General features: G+C 36.2%; 2 protein-coding genes across 40 annotated transcripts in view; one reads left to right on the top strand and one right to left on the bottom strand.

Moving 5' to 3' along the window:
• Nucleotides 1–21,149, bottom strand: part of cfap96 (cilia and flagella associated protein 96) — a 53,688-nt gene that overhangs the window by 28,368 nt on the left and 4,171 nt on the right. For 12 of the 37 annotated variants that reach the window (XM_073921633.1, XM_073921625.1, XM_073921638.1 and 9 more), the window contains 2 exons: nucleotides 20,975–21,147; nucleotides 20,741–20,811 (listed from right to left, as the gene is read on the bottom strand). In XM_073921633.1, the coding sequence (XP_073777734.1) occupies nucleotides 20,760–20,811; nucleotides 20,975–21,147 (225 nt within the window). In that variant the 3' untranslated portion in view covers nucleotides 20,741–20,759. 37 annotated transcript variants of the gene reach the window in all.
• On the top strand, nucleotides 2,102–20,838 carry pdlim3b (PDZ and LIM domain 3b). Of its 3 annotated transcripts, XR_012389537.1 has the most exons (9): nucleotides 2,102–2,332; nucleotides 12,137–12,288; nucleotides 12,692–12,776; nucleotides 15,054–15,241; nucleotides 15,590–15,657; nucleotides 15,855–16,025; nucleotides 17,562–17,689; nucleotides 18,011–18,122; nucleotides 18,273–20,838. XR_012389537.1 is itself a non-coding variant. In XM_005157234.6 (8 exons), exons 1-8 carry the CDS (start codon nucleotides 2,240–2,242, stop codon nucleotides 18,460–18,462), a joined length of 999 nt encoding a protein of 332 aa, XP_005157291.2. In that variant the 5' UTR covers nucleotides 2,102–2,239; the 3' UTR covers nucleotides 18,463–20,838. The 3 variants fall into 3 exon arrangements, 2 of the variants coding, with proteins under 2 accessions (XP_005157291.2, NP_001036183.1); XM_005157234.6 differs by lacking the exon at nucleotides 15,054–15,241; NM_001042718.1 differs by lacking the exons at nucleotides 15,590–15,657; nucleotides 15,855–16,025 and having other exon boundaries at nucleotides 2,233–2,332; nucleotides 18,273–18,495.

Genomic DNA, 21,149 nt, shown 5'->3' with positions numbered 1-21,149 from the left:
ATCCCATGATCCCCTGTGCTCTGCTAGTGTCTAAAGGGAAAGCCGCCTTCACGTTTTACCGGAACCGGCACTTCATATTTGGTGATGTATTGTATCGACAATGCGTTCAAGCAAATGATCCGAACCCAACATAATTCCTTTATTCAACTCTGAGTGGACTATTTTGTTAGAGAATCAATAGTTTAAAACACAGTGCATTTCAGATTTAAACTTCAGCTGGATGTTTTCATTCATCTAGAGATGTGTTACACACTGCATGGAAACTCATTTTTAAAAACCCATAATAGGGGCACTTTAAAATTTGAAATAAAGCAGAAAAGCATCTCAGAAAGTATTTTATAAAGCTGACAGTGCTTTAATTCAGTGCACATGAGGCATAAGGAACTGCACTTTATCCTGTATTTTACATGGAAAAAAACAAAAAAAAAACATTGTTCTGAGCCACAATTATTTATTAAATCTTTAAAGTAAAGCTGACAGAAATAAAAACGGCTGAATGGAGCATACACTCAAATGTACAGTATTATTCAGTCATTAGATGGCACCAAACAGTCAAAAACAGCGTCTTGACAACGTATTCCTGTGTTATTCAGCGGTTGTTATCTCAGAATAACATATCTTGGAATGTTGTGACTGACTCAATTCCAGACAGCTGTGTAATTATAGCCTATAAAACCAACAACGTGAACAAGCCTGTTCATTACACACTTACTGTATAACTTAATAAAGTTCTCTGCCAGTCACACAAACATCCACATAACATTTGCTGCCGGTCACTCAGAGCTCATATCCATTTTGTTTGTATATATAGTCAGATATAAGAAGATGCCCTTCCAGCCGTAACCCAGTACTGGGACTCTCATACACTAGACAATTTTGTTTACCAAACTGACTTATTCTGCAAGTCTTCGAACTGTGGGGGAAACCTGAGCACCTGGAGGAAACCCACACAAAGACGGGGAGAACATGCAGACTCCACACAGAAATGCCAACTGGCCCAGCCGGGACTTGAACCAGGGCCTGGGCCACTATAATATTATTATAGATGCAAAAACGATTCAAACTAAACTCACCTACAGTTGAAGAATGGATTAATACAGTGCACACTATTTGTGTTATGAAAAAATGTCATTTTCATTAAAAACACAGACTGAATAGTTTTTTGGAGTAAATGGATTGAATATATTTCACCAATTTGCCCCTATTTTTTTAATTTACATATATTTTCTTCTTCAAAGGAAATGTAAAGGATTTGTAGCTCCCTGTGTTTTATTGTTTATAGTTGTTGTTGTTAAAGGGAAAAAAATACAAAGCATACGCAAAATCTGTAGGTCTCTTTCTGTATAAGAATATGTAAATTATAAATGCTTTTTTCTTTTGGAAACTCAAGAAAAAAAAAAAGGATATTGACACAGTTTATCTGGGATTAAATTTGTTTTACATTTTTTTTGATAAAACAAAAATGTTTGATGGGTTAGTAATGACAGAAATATCATTTTTGTTAAACTATCCCCATATTTTAATGATAACACTGTAGCTCTCCATGTCATCTAGACACTATTAATTAGATGAATTCATTATTTTCTTCATGTTAGCAGCTTAAGAATTATGACTAGTACTGAAATCCACAGTTCTTTTTGTTTCCCTTATGCGGCTGTGCTACTAGAACTGTTTACATTCCAGAAAGGAGATGTTTAAAAGAGCAACACATGCCGTGTTGATATGACAATTTGACATGATAAGCGTTTGTTATTGTGCTCTGTGAACAGTTCCCAATCTGCTGATCAGAAGTGAAGACTCTGACTCAATTCTCCTTAATTTCATGACAGAGTTCTCCTTTCAGCCAAGCACAGGTGTCTGGCCAGGGGTTAGGAAAAGAAACGTCTAGACAGCAGACGGGGTGATGACAGAGTGAAGGGAGATTTCAGTTTTTGAGGATTAATCATAAAGGGTGCAAAGTTTGGATCTGAAGGGGGTGGGGAGAGAGATTGAACCCTGAGTTTCTCAGTCTACCCTATGACCTCATGAGAGGAGTGGCATCCCGGCATCATCTTTCTTTCATTCACTCTCCTAACCCCATGCGCATGCTTAAAAGGGATTCAGAGACAGGCACTGGCTTCCAATCTCTGTTGGGTGAGCCTTTCGTCCAGAGCAGGAGCTGATTATTCTGTTCTCTCTGGCCGACAAGAGGAAACTCCAAGCTCTTTTCGAGAAATAAGATAAAAGAAACTAGACAGAAATGCCACAGAACGTGGTGCTGGATGGACCGGCCCCTTGGGGATTTCGGCTTTCAGGAGGCAAAGATTTCAACCAGCCGCTGACCATAACTCGGGTAAGTGAAAGCCTTTGGCTGCTGAGTTTGTGCCGCTCCACACATTCCACTCAGAGATAATGATGCTTTTGATGTGCTGGGCAACACTGCCGTGGGCATGAGAAACCAGTGGGTGGATCATAAAAAAAACATTCCCAGGACCTCACTTTAGGATACAGTGAGAAAAAGTATTTTTAGAGACACAAGTTCAAACTGGCATTCATTTTTGGAAACATCTGTGGTTGTATGGGGAATCATTTCCCAATAGAGACTTTCAATGTTTGGTAAATTACACTTTTTATTTATGTCTTTATGTTGTGTGGTTTTACGGAAAAAAAATGCATGGGATACATTACCGGTCAAATTTAGGGTCCGCTTTTTATGTTTTTAAAAAAAAAATATTATGTTCATCAAGGCGCCATTTATTAAATGTAAAAAAAAAAAAAGTTGTTAAATACTTATTAATATTTTAAACAAATGGTTTCTTATCATATGCAGTTTCAAATGAAATGATTACTCCAGACAGTATTGCTTTTATTACTATTGCCATTAATAATAATAATATTAATAATAATAATTAATATTAGAGTGATTTCCGAAGGATCATGTGACTGAAAGCTGGAGTAATAAAGCTGAAAATTAACCTTTAAAATCACTGGATTAAATGATTCAATTAAATGATAAGCTACTTTTAAACAGTTATTTTATAGTGCAAAAACATTTCACAATTGTACAATTTGAATCGTATTTCTGATTAAATAAATGCAGCCTTGGTGAGCAGGAGAAGCTCATTTTAAAACATTTAAAATTCCTACTGACCCTAAACTTTTGACGAGTAGTGCACATACATTAAATAATGCATTAAAAAAGATGGATGTAATGCTGTTCTTGTGAACTTTCTATTTGTTAAAGAAGGCAAACATGAACCACAAAAATATTAAGCAGCACAACTGTTTTCAACATGGATGATAATCTGTGAAAAAAAAAATGTTTCTTGAGAGCCTATTCAGCATATTAAGAACATTTCATCATGTGACACAAAAACTAAAGTTATGAATACTGAAAATCCAGCATTGCCATCAAAGAAGTAAATAAACCCTTTTTAACATAGACTAAATAAAAAAATGTCTTGTACAGTACACATATTATTATTAAACTATTGGGATGTGAGATGTGCTGTAAAATCTATACAAAGCATCTAATTTAAAAACAGATTTTATTACTTTGATAACTCCTGCAGTAATAGTAAAACTAATAACATTACATATTTTATAATAACAGTGGTGTTTCCCAGTGATGGGTTGCAGCTGGAAGGGCAAAGTTGGCAGTTCTTCCCGCTTTGGTGACCCCTGATTAATAAAGGGACTAAGCTGAAGAGAAAATGAATGAATGAATAATAACAGTAGCACATTACCCTCTATTGCACCATGCTGTTGATGAATGTGAAGATAAAGACTATTTACCTGATATCTCACTCACAATGTTCTATCTTAAGGCAATTTATAATCTTTGATTTTAAGTATAATTCGTATTCATGTGTATAATCATTGTCCAATAAGTGGTTAAGGTTGAGGTTTCGGGGGATGTCTCCGTTTTTAAAATTGTATGTTTTCATACAAATAAATTCGTTTTAATTCTTGTTAGCCACTTAATTAGCCACTTTTTTGACAATACATAAAATAGTTACATTTCCTATTGGGTTATCTGTTCCTGAAGTATAAACTAAATTAACTGCTAGATTTTATTTTCTTCCAGTTACTAACATGCACACAAAAATGTCAGACACACACACACACATACACTAGTCTAGAGTCTGGCTCCGGAGGGGATCTCTACACCTGTCGTCTGAATGAATCACAAAGCTCTTAGTCCAACAATATTTCAAACAGCCTCTGAAGTCAGAACATTTGCAGTAACAGAAGAGGTCTAAGGTTAACTGAGCACTCACTGATATATGAGAGATGAACTGGGCAATCTCTTTCATTTAAGCAATCAATGCAGTACAACCACAGGCCTCATATGCACTCATATGATTCCTAAATAGTCGGTGGATGATTGCGAAAGTCTCCCATTCTTATAGATGTAGTTTTAAACTTAACAAGAAGCAGGTACAATGGCATGCTACTGTAGATTTGTGTTCAGCAACAGCCGAGTTTATAAATGCTGAGGCTCTAAGTGTAAATCTATAAATTTCCCTGACACAAACACTGCGAACTGCATGCTTTATTTAACTTGTTCTGTAAGTCTGTCTCCTCTTAGGAAACCTGTTGGGAGGTTGACTGGGGAAATGCTGTGTATTGTAGAAACCGAACATATTGACTTTGTCTCATCCAGGACTGGGTCTAAACAGCTCTATTGCTCATAGGAACACATCTTTCCAAAGAGTGGTTTGTAGAAGTAAGATTAGTAGCTCAGCAGCTCTTTGATCATGAAATTCAAGTATAATCTTGGTGGAAAGCCATTTTTGACATTCACCATAAATTGTGCAAATCTGCGGCGCAGAACGGACAGGTCGTCGTAAAAATGTCTTCAGACTCTCTGATTAAAAGCAGAACAGTGGGTCTTACGAAATATGAAATACCCTAAAAAGAAAGGCAAAACGTGGTTGTACCATAGTACACAGAGATACTAGTGTCAGATGATATGTTATTGGAATCATTATCTTCTTGGAAGTTTTCGAAAACTACAATATAACCATTAACATTTTAAAAAGTATGTATTTTTACTGGTGTAGCAATGCTTTTTGGTCACATAAGTGAAACTGCCAGGTGAACTACTGTAGATGTGAAATCTCAGCTGAAACAAATGACATCATTCTTAAAATAAACCAATCAGGTTTATTTAACATTCCTAGCTAATTACGTCCCCGCAGCGTCCAAGTGAAAATGACACAAGGTTTGATTTCAAACAAAAAACACTCAAACCTAATTTAAATGGATTACAATGAGCACAGTTCTGACTTTGGTGTACGCCAGAACTTGAAAGCTAAATTTATCATATATTTAAGCAAATAAAATAAAAAAAATTCTGTTGACTAATCCAGAATGTGTGTGGTTTCTTTGAATGACTGCCGTCTGTAATCATACAATCATTGATGCCAGCAAGGTGGTTCTTTTGTCATACTATGAGCCCTGATGTTCTTACTAGAGTAACATTAGCCTCCATCAATGTGGGCATGCCAGAACAGATGGGGCTTTTTATTAGAAGCCAAATCAGACAGTCTAAATGATACTGCTGAATTAAAAATGCAAACGAATGTTATATATTTATATCCAGTTGTTGAGCAGACTCCTTGAATGAAAGTGGCACAGTACACTTATTACAGCCACATTCCCCCGGAACAATTGAGCTTTAGTGTTTTGCTTGAGGGCATCATGGCTGAGCATCAAACTTTTTTCTACTTCACCCACACACACACAAAAAAAGAAAATTCTGTAATGACTTACTGAGCCTAATTATCATGTCCACTCATTTATATGATGGCAGTTTAAATTAAAGCAATAGTACACCTAAGAGTTTACAAGTATTTTTATTTTTTACATTTATGAATGTAGCCTACTATATAGAGAGATTAGATACAAAAATCTTTAAATGTCGTCTGAAATTTTCTTCTGAAATGAACATTTTTATCAGGCTCCTGTGTGTATGTTTAGTAATTTTATTTTTACGGCAAAGTATAAGTCATTTTTATGGTCTTTAAAGTGAAATAACACAACATAAACAAAGGAGGCTGAAGAAAATGTTCATTCTCGATGGGAATTTGAATAGCACAGAGGTTACTCTTCATATTTCACTTGGGTAAAGTTTTTTTTAGTTTTTCTTTTTTATATATTTGTATTTATAAAAACGTATTTATTGTATTTATGTAAACAGAAAATAAAATCTCCATTTCGATCTGTTGTAAAAAAATATTTTAAGGGATCTAAGTAGATAAAATATCTAAAAAATACATGCATGAAAATATGACTACTACTTTTTTAAGGTCAACATGACACTACTTAAAGTTAAAAGTACATTTAAGTTTACAGTTATAAACAACTTAATAATATTACATTCATTTTTAAAAACCTAATGGCAGAATAATAGCAGTAATAATTGATTAATAATAGGCAAATCTCTGTAATATGTTGTGTATATTTCCATTTTTTGCCAAACTTTGCCTAGTTTTGTCTCATTTCCATGAAGTAAAACATGAAATAAATAAACAAACAAACAAACAAACCCATAATAAACATACATTTACACACACTCATACACTATGGTCAATTTTAGCATACCCAATTCACCTGTACCACATGTCTTTGAACATGTGGTATAAAACGGCAGCAGAGGAAATCCACGCAAACATTCAGAGAACATGCAAACTCCACACAGAAATGCTAACTGACCCAGCCGAGGATCGAACCAGTGATCTTCTTGCTGTTAGGCGAACATGCTAACCACTCCGCCACCACATCTCCTAAAACAAGTAAAATAACCTAAAATAAAACAAATATTGCTGTCAAAAAAGACTGAACACCACCAGGTTTAAAAAACTACTTATTTTAGTACATAAAAAAACATATTTTTTGTACAATAGTATATGAAGTGTATATTTAAGTGTCTACATGGAAAAACATACCAATAAAGCACCTTTATTACAAACAGTCAAATTGCTGGTTTTGTTCTCAGTTTGTTGTATCAATTCTATATATTTTGGAAATAGATTTATATAGTGCAGTTAAAAATACAGACAAAACCACTAAAATGTTTTTTAGAATGTTCTTGGTTTCTATTTATTCATTTAATAGTTCTGCGAAAAAATTAAAGAAAAGCTAAATAAATATATGTTTTTAGGTCATCTATCTCTTTAATTTATTATGCCTGATCTAGCTCCATACATAATGCCTAATGTTCAGCATGCCTTTACATGCTTCCCTAGTGGGTTTATGTGTCACCTTGGGAATTTTCTGCACAGGTGCTGCATAGCTTACAAAACCCAAATAGTTATATTCGTGTTTCTGTTTATACTGGAGCTCGGCTACCAGTCACTCAATGGTTTCATCTTAGCTCATAGCTCCCTTTGTTTCCATGTATTAAACAGAGCGTCTTTGTTGTTGAGCCAAAGACATCACCCATTTGCTTGAGTAGTGTCAGAAGAACAATCTCAATTTCATTGTGTCCACTCTGAGTCATCTGGGTGCCTATTTCTTTACAGTCACTCTTGATTTTCTGAAGACAACTCGATAATGGATATCTACAGGGAAAATACAGATTATTGAAATTTGTCCCCATAAGAGGGATAATGTAGATCACCAAAAGATGAAAATTCTGTTATCATTTTCTCAAAATCTGCTTTTTTGAAGTCTGATTGAGCTTTTTTTCTCTATTGAACACAAAATAAGTTATTTTAAAAAACGTTGGAAACCAGTAGCCATTAGCTATGTTTCTATCCATAGGTGCGAATTAGATTTATGTCAAAAACTGGAATATCACATAAATAAATAAAACATTTGGGAATAAAACACAGTCTCCATCCAATGAGTCAAAGAGAACACAATCACCACTTCCACAGAATTTGCTGCGATAGAAAAAGCGAATAAAAGAACCCCTTTTTCTTACAAAATAAATCAGTTTCACATCAGAAGACAAGACAGAATGCAATGAATGCATGGTAGCTTTTGTTGCCTTGAGACTGCTCTTTGGGAGCACAGCCGCTCAAGACAAATGTGGGAGGTAATATTATTGAGCCACCTTGAAGATGGACTTTGGCTAAGGAATTTTAGAGTGACCAAAACAACATTTCAGATGTTTTACGATGTGGTCTGTCCACTGGTTTGTCCATAAATGCCATCTCACTTGTCTATATTTGCTATCACATGATCGGTAAAAACAAAATCATATGATGTTTTTATGTGCACTGTCGGAATTTATTCGGTAAATGTGTTTCTATTGTAGTTTATGCACAATTTTACTTTATCGGATGAAACGTTTATCCTATACTCAGTTGTGCACTTACACTCACGCAAATTTGTTATCAGCCAATCACATGGCAGCACCTCAATGCATTTGAGCATGTAGACGGACTGCTGCAGTTCAAACCGAGCATCAGAATAGGGAGGAAAGGTGATTTAAGTGACTTTGAACATGGCATGGCTGTTCTACTGGGATTTTCACGTACCTAGGGTCTAGGGTTCACAGAGAATGGTCACTGAGTGGTAGTTCTGTAGGCACAAATGCCTTGTTGATCCCAGAGGTCAGAGGAAAATGGCCAGATTGGTTCGAGCTGATAAAAAGGCAACAGTAACTCAAATAAACACTCGTTACAACCGAGGTATGCAGAAGAGCATCTCTGAATGCACAACACGGCAAACCTTGAGGCAGTTGGGCTACAGCAGCAAAAGACCACACCATGTTTCACAAGAAAGTGAGGCTACAATTTGCACAGGCTCACCAAAATTTGAAAATAAAACATTTGCCTGGTCTGATGAGTCTCAATTGTCGCGGCGTCCCCGACAACACCCTCATCACCTGCGCCCTCAGTTATATCTGCGCCTAGGGCGGCATAATAGAGAGGACGGAATCCACGACAGCTCCCTCACCACCCGCCCCCGGGTTTCACTTTCGGATTGAGGGTGGTGTGACTGTCTTTTGCTTAGAGCGGCAGTTCAGCTTGCTCCAGCCCTGTGTCCATCCCTTTATGACCACAATTCACCCATCTTCTGATCGTTACTTCCAGCAGGGTTACACACCATGTCATAAAGCGCAAATCATTTCAGACTGGTTTCTTGAACATGGCAATGCTTTCACTGTACTCAAATGGCCTCCACAGACACCAGATCACAATCCAACAGAGCACCGCTGGGAAGTGGTGTAACGAGAGATTCGCATCATGAATGTACAGCTGACAAATCTGCAGCAACTGCGTGATGCTGTCATGTTAATATGAACCAAAATCTCTGAGGAATATTTCCAGTACTTTGTTGAATTTTTGCCACAAAATTTTAACGCAGTTCTACAGGCAAAAGTGGGTCCAACCCAGTACAAGGTGTACCTAATAAAGCGGCTGGTGAGTGTAGGTTTTGTTATCCAGACTTTCAAAGTTCATAAGCATGTTTGCTATTTCATTAAGCATTTTTATGTGATATTACAAAATGTACATAAAAATAGGTGAATTGAAACAGTATTGACTTCTATGGCTTTTATTATATTTTTGGCCTAATTTGGCTGTAAATGAGTATAAGCAATGTTGATGGTTGGTGGTTAATTCCACTGTGGCCCCTGATTAATAAAAGAATTAAGCCGAAAATGAATGAATTACTATATACCTGAATAATGTTTGAATACTCAGAAAACAATAAAAAAAAGAAACTGTTTATTTCAGTTGTATCATTTTCCTTATTGTATTAACGTGAGCTTGTGGATTGTTTATTAAATTTAATGCCCAACAGAATCCTCCCATTCCATCTAATATTATAAATTCTTTCCAAATAGAGATTCAAGTCATCTGATGAAATTGGATTCTTATTCAAATACATATCGCAGAATAACAAAATATGGCAATGTTAAACTTTTCCAATATCAAGCAGCCCTGTTTAACATCATCTAAATGTATTTTAAGATGAAGGCACATGTGGACAAATGTGACAGTTTTGTTGTGTACTCAAATATGACAGTAAATGAGATATTACACCATGACTGTATTTAATAAGAAACAGGCTGAATCACTGCTAGCTTCATCAGTCAATAAATTATGCATTTCAATTATGCATAAAACATCACAAATCTTCATGACATTAAAACACTCATGACGGAAAACTAAAACCCCCTGGTCTTAAACAACTGTCATGACTTGACCTGGTATAAATCTTATTTCCCTCTTGAGAGGCAAGACTTAACTAGAAGAAGGTCAGCGGATCTAACAGAGCAGCTGACTCAGGAGACGGGTAGAGCGGAGAGAGACGAGGCGATGAGATAAATGACTAGGGGGATGAGGAGAATACCTCAGAAAATGAGCCCGGCAGCGATGAGAGGAATAAGGTATGATGTCAGACTCCATTAATGAAAGAGAGGATGATTGAAGGAACACCGGGCAGCAGGGTAAATGCCAGAACAGTCAGATCATCAGCTGCCAATAGGCTTGACTGTGTTCCCCAGGAGGACGACACCAGGACTTGACTGACACATCCACGAGGTGCTATTTTTAGCCCACTTGTAAACCAGCGTGGGTCAACAGATTGTTTCTATCCCAGTCACTTGCTGTTTTTGTCTAAACTGTTCCATGGTTTGCTGCTGTTAAGTAGTGGCTCTGAAAGAATTTCACATCTGATTATATTCATTTTTTAGAAAATGTATCCAAAGCAATGTATATAAAATTTAGATTTTTTTTACATACTCAGACCCGTAGCCAGGGGGGGTTCAAGTGGTTAGAAAGACCCACCCTCACTGACAAGGGTCCAGAATTTGTTCAATATATAAGTTCATTTGTCCTATTTTGACTGCTATGCCATTATAAATAGTGAATATAATCTATCAAAAACCCATCAAATGAAAATTTATTTACATGCATTTGTTATCTCTGAATTTTCAAATGTACTTTTTTTTACGAGAGGCTAGAAAAATTGTGAAACTCTAAATTATTGTTATTATTATTATTTAAATTGCCAAATTCTGACTGAGGAAAGTTAAATGTGCTAACCAGTTTGTTATTTATAATTTGCCCAACAAATGACAATAGGCTAGTTTTTAATTGAAACCTTTTTTTAATGGTATATGATGTAATAAATTTGTGTTTTAATTTAAATGTTTTTCATATTTTTTTTTTATTCTGAATTTAGGAAATATTTTTGGTAAATCAAAAAATGTGGTTATGATGACACTCCGACAAGCTAATCCAGCAAAAAAAAGTGCATAAAATTCATTTAAATCTCATAATAAAATAAAAAAGTAAGGTGTATAATTGGAATAAGGTCCACTTAAAAAAAAAAAAAAAAAAAGAACCATCCCTTTCACCAAGCTGGCTCAGGTCTGATATTGAACCACATAATGTTTCTTTACACATCCCCAACTATTGAACTGGCATTCATGGTGTTCAAAGTAAGTCGCTTTGATAAAAGCGTCTGCTAAATGACTAAATGTAAATGTTTTGCAAGCAGTGATGGAGAAATTACTTAGAAACTGTAGTCTGATTACAAGTTACAGAGTAAAGAAACTAGCAATAAGTAATTTACAAGTAATCCAAGAGTAGTCAGAAAACATTACCTCAAATAACAAACAAGCAACAATTAAAATGTATTTCTCACTGAATAATTAAAGAGATTCTTAAAATTATATACTGTATCTAATTTATCCAGTAACGAAGCCCAGTTTATATATTGTATCATTTTTTTATTGGCATTTTTGGAATGAGAGGAATGATGGGCTCGGCAAAGGTCTACAAACTTGAACCATGCTATTTGACAGAACACTGCCCACAATATGTCATAAAAGCTTTTATAATATGGTAAATTCTTTTAAAAAATGTTATTGTCTATTCAGAATTATACAGCTCTATTGTGATTATCTAGGCTAAACTATATGACACTTTGTGAAAAGTTGGAACACATAAAATAAGCAATATGCAGAATAAATTAATTACAAATTTTGAATCTGACTATATAATCCAGATTACCGGTAACAGTTACTACCCAGCAGCGTTTGCAGGTACTTCAACTTATTCTACAAACCCCAACTAAACAGTCTACTAAAGGGCTGACTATCCATTCTCAAGCAGTTGTGGAGTTAGCAACAGTCAACAGAATATCTAAACAGGCCCAACAAAATAAACTCTAATCCTTGTTTCCTCAGGTGACTCCGGGCAGTAAAGCATCTCGGGTCAACCTGTGTCCTGGAGACATCATTCTGTCCATCCAGGGAGTGTCTACAGACGGCATGACTCACGCTGAAGCCCAGAACAACATCAAAGACTCAACCAATCAGCTTTTCCTCAAGATAGAGAGGTACCATGAGCTTTTCTCATTAAAGGATAGCGTTACCAACAGCACCAAGCAGCTTTCAACAACTTTATATCATGTTCTCTCACCTCCTTTTAAAGTTACAGCCAGAGGGAGGACTGTTACTGTAGGTGGTGTCCCAAAAGAATTTGTCTTTACCCCTTGTCTATTACCCGTTGCCCACAGAGCCTTATTTATGACGACAGTGAACGTATCTTTCTTAGTGATTAATACCCTCCCATAAACCATCTGGCTTGTACATGCCAGGCAGTTGACGCTACTTTACTATCTAGAAGTCATGGCTCTGTTGCACAGTAATGACCCCCCTCAGTGCCTTTAGATCTTTTTTTTATGATTTCGCAGGGGGTAAAAGCGGAGCGTCTAACTGTGTGCAATAAATGTGTTGCAGGCCTGAAACAAAAATCTGGTCACCTCAGGTTATTGAAGAGGGGAAGGTGAACCCATTCAAAATCAATTTGGAGGCAGAGAAGCAAGTGAGTGTAACAAATGTACAGCTCTTTATTTTTATCTGCTTATAGGCAGCAAGAAATGGATAATAGAAGATTTTTTTCTAGAAACATTAAAGTGCATGAGGCATGTTAAAGGGATACTCCATCAAAAATATTTGATACTCTGATCATTTATGTACCCTCGGGCTGCCTCATAAGTACAATACTTATTTTCTTTTTTAAAGTGCACAGATTTTAAAGACAAATAGTAAATTTGAATCTACAAAAAAAGGGTGAATGGAACCCTTAAAGCGAAAGCTTCAAAAATCATGAATCAGTAGGTTATGAACAAAATAATGTACCCCAGAGTACACTACCTGACAAAAGTCTCGTCCACTACTCAAGTTTTAGGAACAACAAATAATAACTTCTAGTTGATCATTTTGTATCAAAAGTGGCTTATATGAAAGACAAAGGCCTCTTGATTAGACTTATTTTACCACAATAAAATAATATCATGCCTTGATTTTTAATTATTTAAATAGGACAGTAAGGTCTGACTTTGCTTAGACAAAATCTTGTCACATAAAGAAATAATGTACAGTATAGAATATAAAGTCATGGTGCAGTGGAAAAAGAATTAATTTTGTGTATGACTCTCACGAGCTTGGGCCACTGCATCCTTACATCTCTGCAATGTCTAAGCAGGACTCCCAGAGTTCATCAAGATTCTTTGGATTCATCTTCAGTGTCTGCTCCTTCATCTTACCCCAGACATGCTCAATATGGTCAAGTCTGGTGACTGGGCTGGCCAATCCTAAAGCACCTTGACCTTATTTGTTTTCAGTAAACGTTGACGTGGAGGCTAAAGTATGAGAAGGAGTGCTATCCTGCTGAAGAATTTGCCCTGTCATGTGGTTTATAATGTAATCGGCAGCACAAATGTCTTGATACCTCAGGCTGTTGATGTTGCCATCCACTCTGCATATATTTTGCACCCCCTCATACTGAATTTAACCCCAAACCATGATTTTCCCTCCATCTAACTTGACTGATGTCTATGAGAATCTTGGGTCCTTGCAGGTTCCACTAGGTCTTCTGCAGTATTTGTGATGATTGGGATGCAGTTTAACAGATGATTCCTCAGAAAACCTTCTGCCACTTTTCCAAATGATCACCTAGAAGTCAAGTTATTATTTGTTGTTCTTAGAACTGGGATCGACGACACGACTTTTGTCAGGTAGTGTAGACTTTGCTTGACGTGATCTGGGAAATAATGGTTTAAAATTAAGGCTTAAAAAGTAGCTAAACGCTGTTTAAAAGAAAAATATACAGTACAACGCAGATTTTCTTCCTAATTCCACCTATCATATTGCTTCAGAAGATATTAATTTATTAACTGGGAACTTGTAGGATTAAATTATATCAATCGCCTGTGGTTTCTGATGCATTCTGCAGTATATACACCTAATATGGACTTAACAAATATAGACTATTGTTCAAAAAATATTTAAAAAAAATCTAGAAAATGCTAACTTTTGAAGGTTCCCAATTTACTTTTTTTTTGTTTTGTTTTTAAATACCATTATGAGTATGGTGTAAACTACTTGAAGCTACACCATTTGCTCAATCTAATGAGGAAAACATGACTGCAGAACAAAATATCAATCTGCACAGGTGCATAGTGTTTCTCTAAAAAGTAACCTTACCAAATGCTGGTCTATTATGTCTATTATTATAACAGCTTTTAGTTATTTTCACTGATCTGACAGCATTGTTATAAATATTACTTAATTAAAAAAAAAAAAAAATAAATAAATAAATAATATATATATATATATATATATATATATATAAATGTTAATATAATTTAACATACTTTTTTAGTATATTGTTGATGTGTAAACAATGGGAGAATTTGCATGATTATATGGAGTGTCTCTTTAAAAATTGTGCAAAGCTACCCATTTTTGTTTGCCTGAAGTAGATTCGTCCTTGTTCAACATGATATTACTAAAAAAAAAAAAAAAAAAAAAAAAAAAAACATTCTTTTAAAAAGTACTACAATCTTTTGTAAATAAGGTCATCACTGGTTTACAGTATGTGCAGTGTGCACACATTGAAAAAAAGTAGATGTCCCTTTTTTACCATAAGATATATTCCACAATTGACCAAAAATAGCGTAACAGTTTTAAAAACTTTTGTAATTGTGCGTGTGCAGTAGTCTTAACGAAAGGACATATCTGGATAATGTGGTATGGAAATGCAGTGTTTGTGTGGGGCTTTAAGTATGTAGTGTGTCCATCTGTCCTACACATGCAGGAGTATAAACCTATTGGCACAGGTCATAACAGAAGAGCACAGCCCTTTGTGGCTGCCGCCAGTCTGGATGACAAAACACAGGTGGTGAGCTCCACCTACAACACTCCCATAGGCCTCTACTCTCAAGATAACATCCAGGACGCCCTGCAAGGACAGATCCGGGGTCTGGTGCATGAAAAGCCTGAGGGGTGAGTGCCAACTTGGATCACCCCGACCATATGGAATAAGATAGTTCCCTCTGCTTGCTGTAGACCGGCTTCCCTCTAACCACTAACCCTCACACTGGCCATCCAGAAATCCTCACAAGTCTTCCTGCCGCCCCAATGAAAGCATATTGGATTTAATATGATGAGAAAATATGTTAATTGCTTTCTGTTAGCGATAAGAAAGGCCAAGCTCTTGTTTAATAGCTAAGCACTACAGCATTAGCAGAGCAAATATGCATTGGGCCTGCAGTGTTGGATCTTGGAGGATTTCTGCTCCTCTACCTTTCACCTCTAACTGTCAGTTAACATCTTCATTCTTATGTCTTACAGGACATTGATTACTTCGAACACAAGTTTAATGTCAGACCAAAGCCCTTCACATCTGCAAGCCAAAGGAGGTCATTAGATAAAAGCATTCACAGTATTACACTTTTCAAAAGCAGAAGATTAGCATGGAATGAAGCTACATGTACATCTCTAACAACTTTGTCCATTCTTTTCTGTCTTGTCTGTCCTTTTCTGTGGTCTTTCTGATTTGATTGCTTCCTGGTTTGGTACCTGCTGGCTATTATACATTGACCTTACTCAACTCCAGTGACAGTACATCTCAGACGCTGATGGGAAATGTAGCTCAGATGGCTGGCACCCCATCGACAGCTCATTCTGTACAGTATAACTCCCCCATTGCATTATACTCGGCAGACAATGTATCAAATACATTGCAGCAGGCTCAGATGTCCACTGTAGTCAGGCAGGCATCGCCCAGGTAACCAGAGCTTTGTTTCCATTACACTTGCTTTACCTCCTAGCTTGTCCTGATACAGCAAATATACATGAATTAGCACTGATAGATTGAAGAAGTGGTTTAACAGCATTGTGACAAACTGACACTTCCCTTACTGTAAAAAGCTATTAGTTTGCTTTACTTAAAAAGTGAGTAGATTCACAGGTTTTAAAGCAATTAGTTGAATGTACTTAAAAAAGTAAGTAAACTGTTATCTTAAAATTATTAAGTAAATTAATTGCATGCATAATTATAAAAATGAAATTCCCTCAACTCAACCATCCCAAGTTTTAATGGATTTACTCACTTTTTAAATCAATGGTCTCAAACTCAATTCCTAGAGGGCCACAGCTCTGCATAGTTTAGCTCTAGCCACCTCCAAATCACACCTGCTTAATAGTCTCTACTAGTCTTCAACACCTTGATTAGTTGGATCAGCTGTGTTTGATTAGGGTTGGAGCAAAGCTGTGCAAAGATATCTTCCTGCCCCATTTGGAAACATCAGTTATTACTTAAAGTGAAATGAAAAGTACTCATAAAATTATAGGGCCCTATGAAAACTATTTTATTCATTTTCTTTTAGTCCCTTTAATAACCCAAGGTTGCCACAGTGGAATGAACCGCCAACATATTCAGTACATGTTTCACGCAGCTGATGCCCTTCCAGCCGCAACCTATCTCTGGGAAACATCCATACATACCCATTTACACTTATACAGTACGGACAATTTAGCCTACCCAATTCACCTGTACCGGATGTCTTTGGACTGTGGGGGAAATCGGAGCACCCGGAGGAAACCCAAATGAACGCAGGGAGAACATGCAAACTCCACAGAGAAACGCCAACTGACCCAGCCGACTGCGCCACTGTGTAACCCTGAAATCCATTTTATTTTTTCACAAATTCTGTTGTATTTATTTCCCATTTTCTTTTTCTTGACTTTATAAAAGGTGGTCAAGAGAGCTTAAACGCACTTAAGAAAACAAATAAATACAGGAAAACACTAACAAATTAAGAAAAGTGTCAATTTGACAACATACACGTTCAAATTCTCACAACACATGCAAATACAGAAACATACTGCAAGTAGCACAAACCACAACGAGTATGTGTTGATGGATCCCAAAAACAGCTGCTTCCTGTTCCTTTCATTACAAAAATCTGTATTTTGCAGAAAATATTTGTGCACAATGGAGGAATTCCTTGTGCTTTTTTGACTTATTTATAATATTATTAACACTTTTTAGTGCTCAGCTTTTACACTTATCAGATTAGCACATTTTTTTTCGTTGTTCTGTTGCAAAAAAAAAAAAAAAAAAAAAAGCTATTTATTTTTCCTGTATGTTTAATTTCTGTCTTAAAAATGACAGCATGAACCAAGAGAACCAAATCCCAAATCTGAACATACCCCAATATCCATAACATGACCTCCTGAACACTATTAGACTGTTAAAGGTTTAGGATGTATATAGCTAGAACATTGATTTTTCACCTTATGGCCTGTTATCTGTTTTCAGCTCTAAACCGCTGACGTCTATTGAAGACTCCCATGTGTACCGTATGCTCCAAGATGCCAACGAGCAGCCACATGAACCACGTCAGTCTGGATCATTTAAGGCCCTGCAAGACTATGTGGAGAGTGATGGTGAGCCGCTTTTATCAATCACACCAGCCTTTACAAGGGAGCAAGGTTGGCTTCATGAGACAGAGGTTACAGATAGAAGCATGATGAAGTCATCACAGTTGAAATGTCAGCTTTTTTGTTGTGAATTACCAGTAATTGATGAGTAATCATTTTTACAGGCTCATTTTTACAGGCTTAATTTGAGCAATCCTCAGCAATCCTGCTAATGACATCAGTCAACCTGCCATTCTCTTAATCGTCTGCATTCAGATTAGTTTATATGAGGGTGCATTTCAAATTCCCAAAGTGAATCTGAGGGTTTTTCCTTTATTTTCCTGACAGGCACAAGGCCCATGGTGACTAGAAGTGTAAAAGCTCCAGTGACAAAGCCCCAAGCCGCCACTTCTTCACTGCAGAAGCTGCCTCTCTGTGATAAATGTGGCACAGGCATTGTGTGAGTACAGCATTCAGCATGAGTCCGCACAGATGGTGTCTTCATTGAGAATATATCACCAGTTTTCATGAAACACACTGAATTGTGTTCACGCATTTTGACAACTTCATTAAATTAAACCTTTTTTTTTATCCTCCAATGGGCTCGCAGAGGAACGGTGGTGAAAGCTCGGGACAAGTACCGCCATCCAGCCTGTTTTGTGTGCTCAGACTGCGGCATGAACTTGAAGCAGAAGGGCTACTTCTTTGTGGATGGACAGATGTACTGTGAAGCCCATGCTCGAATGAGGATGACCCCACCAGAGGGACATGATCTAGTTACAGTGTATCCTACTGCTTAGACTAATGCCAAAACTCAGACCTCACGCAAATGACAGCTGAAATCAGAGAGTTGGTAATTCATTGCTACTTCTTGAAGTTTTGTTAAAATCACAACTCTGGTTAGTAAGTGGGCATTTGTACACAAGAACAATGCACTAAATGATAAATGGTTTTTAAAAGGTTGTATATACAAACCCAAATAAAATAAAGTTGGGACAGTATAGAAAACGTAAAATAATAAAAGGAAAGTAGTAGGGATGTTCCAATCAGATTTAACAATCAAGTAATAAATATCATAAATTCTTCACCTCTTGCAATTCCAAGTTTTCATATATCACAGTTTGCTATGGCAATGTTGTCATCATCAACTTTATAATACCTCCAGACCACAGACATACTCGCGCTTTCCGCTTCAAGATGCTTTCGTGTTCTACTTTGCCGGCATTGAATCAATAGCGTCTCTGCAACAAAGTGATGTCAAGCTGCACACGTTGCTGTTTCTGTGTGAAGTCAGGAATGAGGTCTAACTCTGTGCCACCGCATACCTATAGACGTGTTAAAAAATAATAAGAATATATATGTATACATATATATTCAAGTCCTGATTGGGAGGTAACGTCTGAGTCTGAAATTGCGTGATCAAAGCAGATGTCGGTTCTTGTGGTCATATCTGGACATCCCAAGAAATAGGTATTTCTCAATTTACTTTGACTTGTATTTTAATGTAAAACCACTATCTGCACACATTACAAAGTCCGGGCTGCAGAAAAAGAGGATACTGGCCCGCCTGCAGCCCTGACCTGTCTCTAATAGAGAATGTGTGGCACATTTTGCGATGTGAAAAAATGCGCCAACGAAGACCTCTTAAGTTTGTCTACCTAAAGACTTGTTTATAGGATGAAAGGGACAAATTTACACCTGAAGCACTTCCTCACTTGGTGTCTTCAGTCCCTAAACGTCTTTTAAGTGTTGTGAAAAGAAATGGCAAAAAAAAAAAAAGAAATTACAAAGTGCTAAATGCTTTACCGTTCCAACTTTTTTTGAAATTCATTGCAAGAACCAAAATTGGAATACTGGTTTATTTTGAAAAAAATAAATAAAATAAATAAATAAGCAAATAAATAAATATCACACAGAACACATTAAATAATGTTTGTTGTATTGTCTACAATGAAATACAAGTCAAAGTAAATTTAGAAGATCACTACTTTATTTTTTTCATCTGTTTTCCAAACTGTCCCAATTTTTTATTTTTTTTTGTCAAAACGCTCCTTGTTCACATGAATCTACAAAAACAATTAAAAATATTAAATTCTGCATACTAGGCCAGCATCTGGCTGAACAGAAACACTACAGGTACACGCCTGAACACGTATGGTTCTGTTATTTGCCATCATTATTTTGGTTGCCAAGTTCTCATACTCCAAATTTATGTAGTTTACTATACATGTTGTTATAATTATATTGTTATAATTTAAAAAAGGCAATTTAAGACATGTTTAAAACTGTTTTAGTCTCTAAAGGTGCACAAGAATGGCTAAAGCAACTAAAAAGTTTTTTATTTTTACTTGAAAATGATAAGTACTGCAAATACACCCCCTAAATCTGAATTCAAAACAAAAGGTGTTGTAAGGGCAATGAAAGCTACTTAATTGATATCCTACACACCTTACATTACTGGTATAAACATGTTTGAAACTTATGATCACTTGTCTTCAGATTTCATTGCGACCCTTCCCAACTGCAAACATGAAAATAATATTAATAAAAACGAGTGGGCAAAAAGCAAATGAAATTTAGGAGGGAAACTGATGTTTACCTTAATTTTTATTTTGGTGCAATTCAGAGAAGAATAACCTGAAAGCATTTGGTACGCTTTCTCATAATTTATTCCAGAACAATCACAAATGAAAAGAGTGTGCAGCAAATAACTGCTCTGCTCTGCTCTGCTCTGCTATTTTAAATAATTTTAAAGGATTTAGCACTGATCAGTGCTGATCCAATGACAAAAATATATATTTGTACCTAGTTGTTGTTGAGAAGCCATTACACTCATATTTCTTACATATTAGGAATATATGCAGATACAATTTCAACAAACACTGTTGCTGTAATTTTCAAGAATTCTGTCCATATATGCACAGATGGTAATATTGCTTTCAATACAGTTTCGCACATGCCTTCATTTGCTATTCATCCTGGGAGAATTTCCAGAATAGTCTTTCTTTAAAAAGTAAACCCCTTTCAGTTAAAATAGCTTTTTGTAATGTAAAAACAATATATAACACATTCATTCACCTGAAGACATGACAGGATCTCAAAAGGACATCACAGACGGGATTCGATTGTAGTTTGTGGAGTTCACAGCCCTGTAAAATAAAGTGATATAACAGTGAGACTGAAGTATCTTTCATGGTGGAATTTCATCAGCTGATACTAGTGATTATTATTATACTATTATTATTATGGAAAGCAATAAGCTTCAGAGTGCAATACGGGTGTCTTGGTGCCGGTTCTTTGACCCCTGCTTACTTGTTAACATTAAGGCTGATGATACTCTTTATAGGTGTGCTTTTTGGACCAGGAGATGGGTGAAATATCTTTACTTCATTATTCGCCACAACTGATTTAGTTTTTTTGGTGCCGTAGGGTTCTGCAGAGTATGTGGGGTACGAATCAAATGCTCCTGCTTTCATCCCTCCAGCCT

Source organism: Danio rerio, chromosome 14 (assembly GCF_049306965.1).
Source record: "Danio rerio strain Tuebingen ecotype United States chromosome 14, GRCz12tu, whole genome shotgun sequence".
Classification (NCBI taxonomy): domain Eukaryota; kingdom Metazoa; phylum Chordata; class Actinopteri; order Cypriniformes; family Danionidae; genus Danio; species Danio rerio.
Note: the sequence above shows the minus strand (reverse complement) of the source record. Positions and strands in the feature narration are given on the sequence as shown.

What these genes read in the sequence shown, in the direction of transcription:
- pdlim3b (XM_005157234.6), top strand. Translation starts at nt 2,240, where the DNA reads ATGCCACAGAACGTGGTGCTGGATGGACCGGCCCCTTGGGGATTTCGG. An exon ending in ATTTGGAGGCAGAGAAGCAA is followed by an intron (nt 12,777 to 15,589) that starts GTGAGTGTAACA and finishes TATGTCTTACAG; the next exon opens with GACATTGATTACTTCGAACA. An exon ending in ACATCTGCAAGCCAAAGGAG is followed by an intron (nt 15,658 to 15,854) that starts GTCATTAGATAA and finishes ACTCAACTCCAG; the next exon opens with TGACAGTACATCTCAGACGC.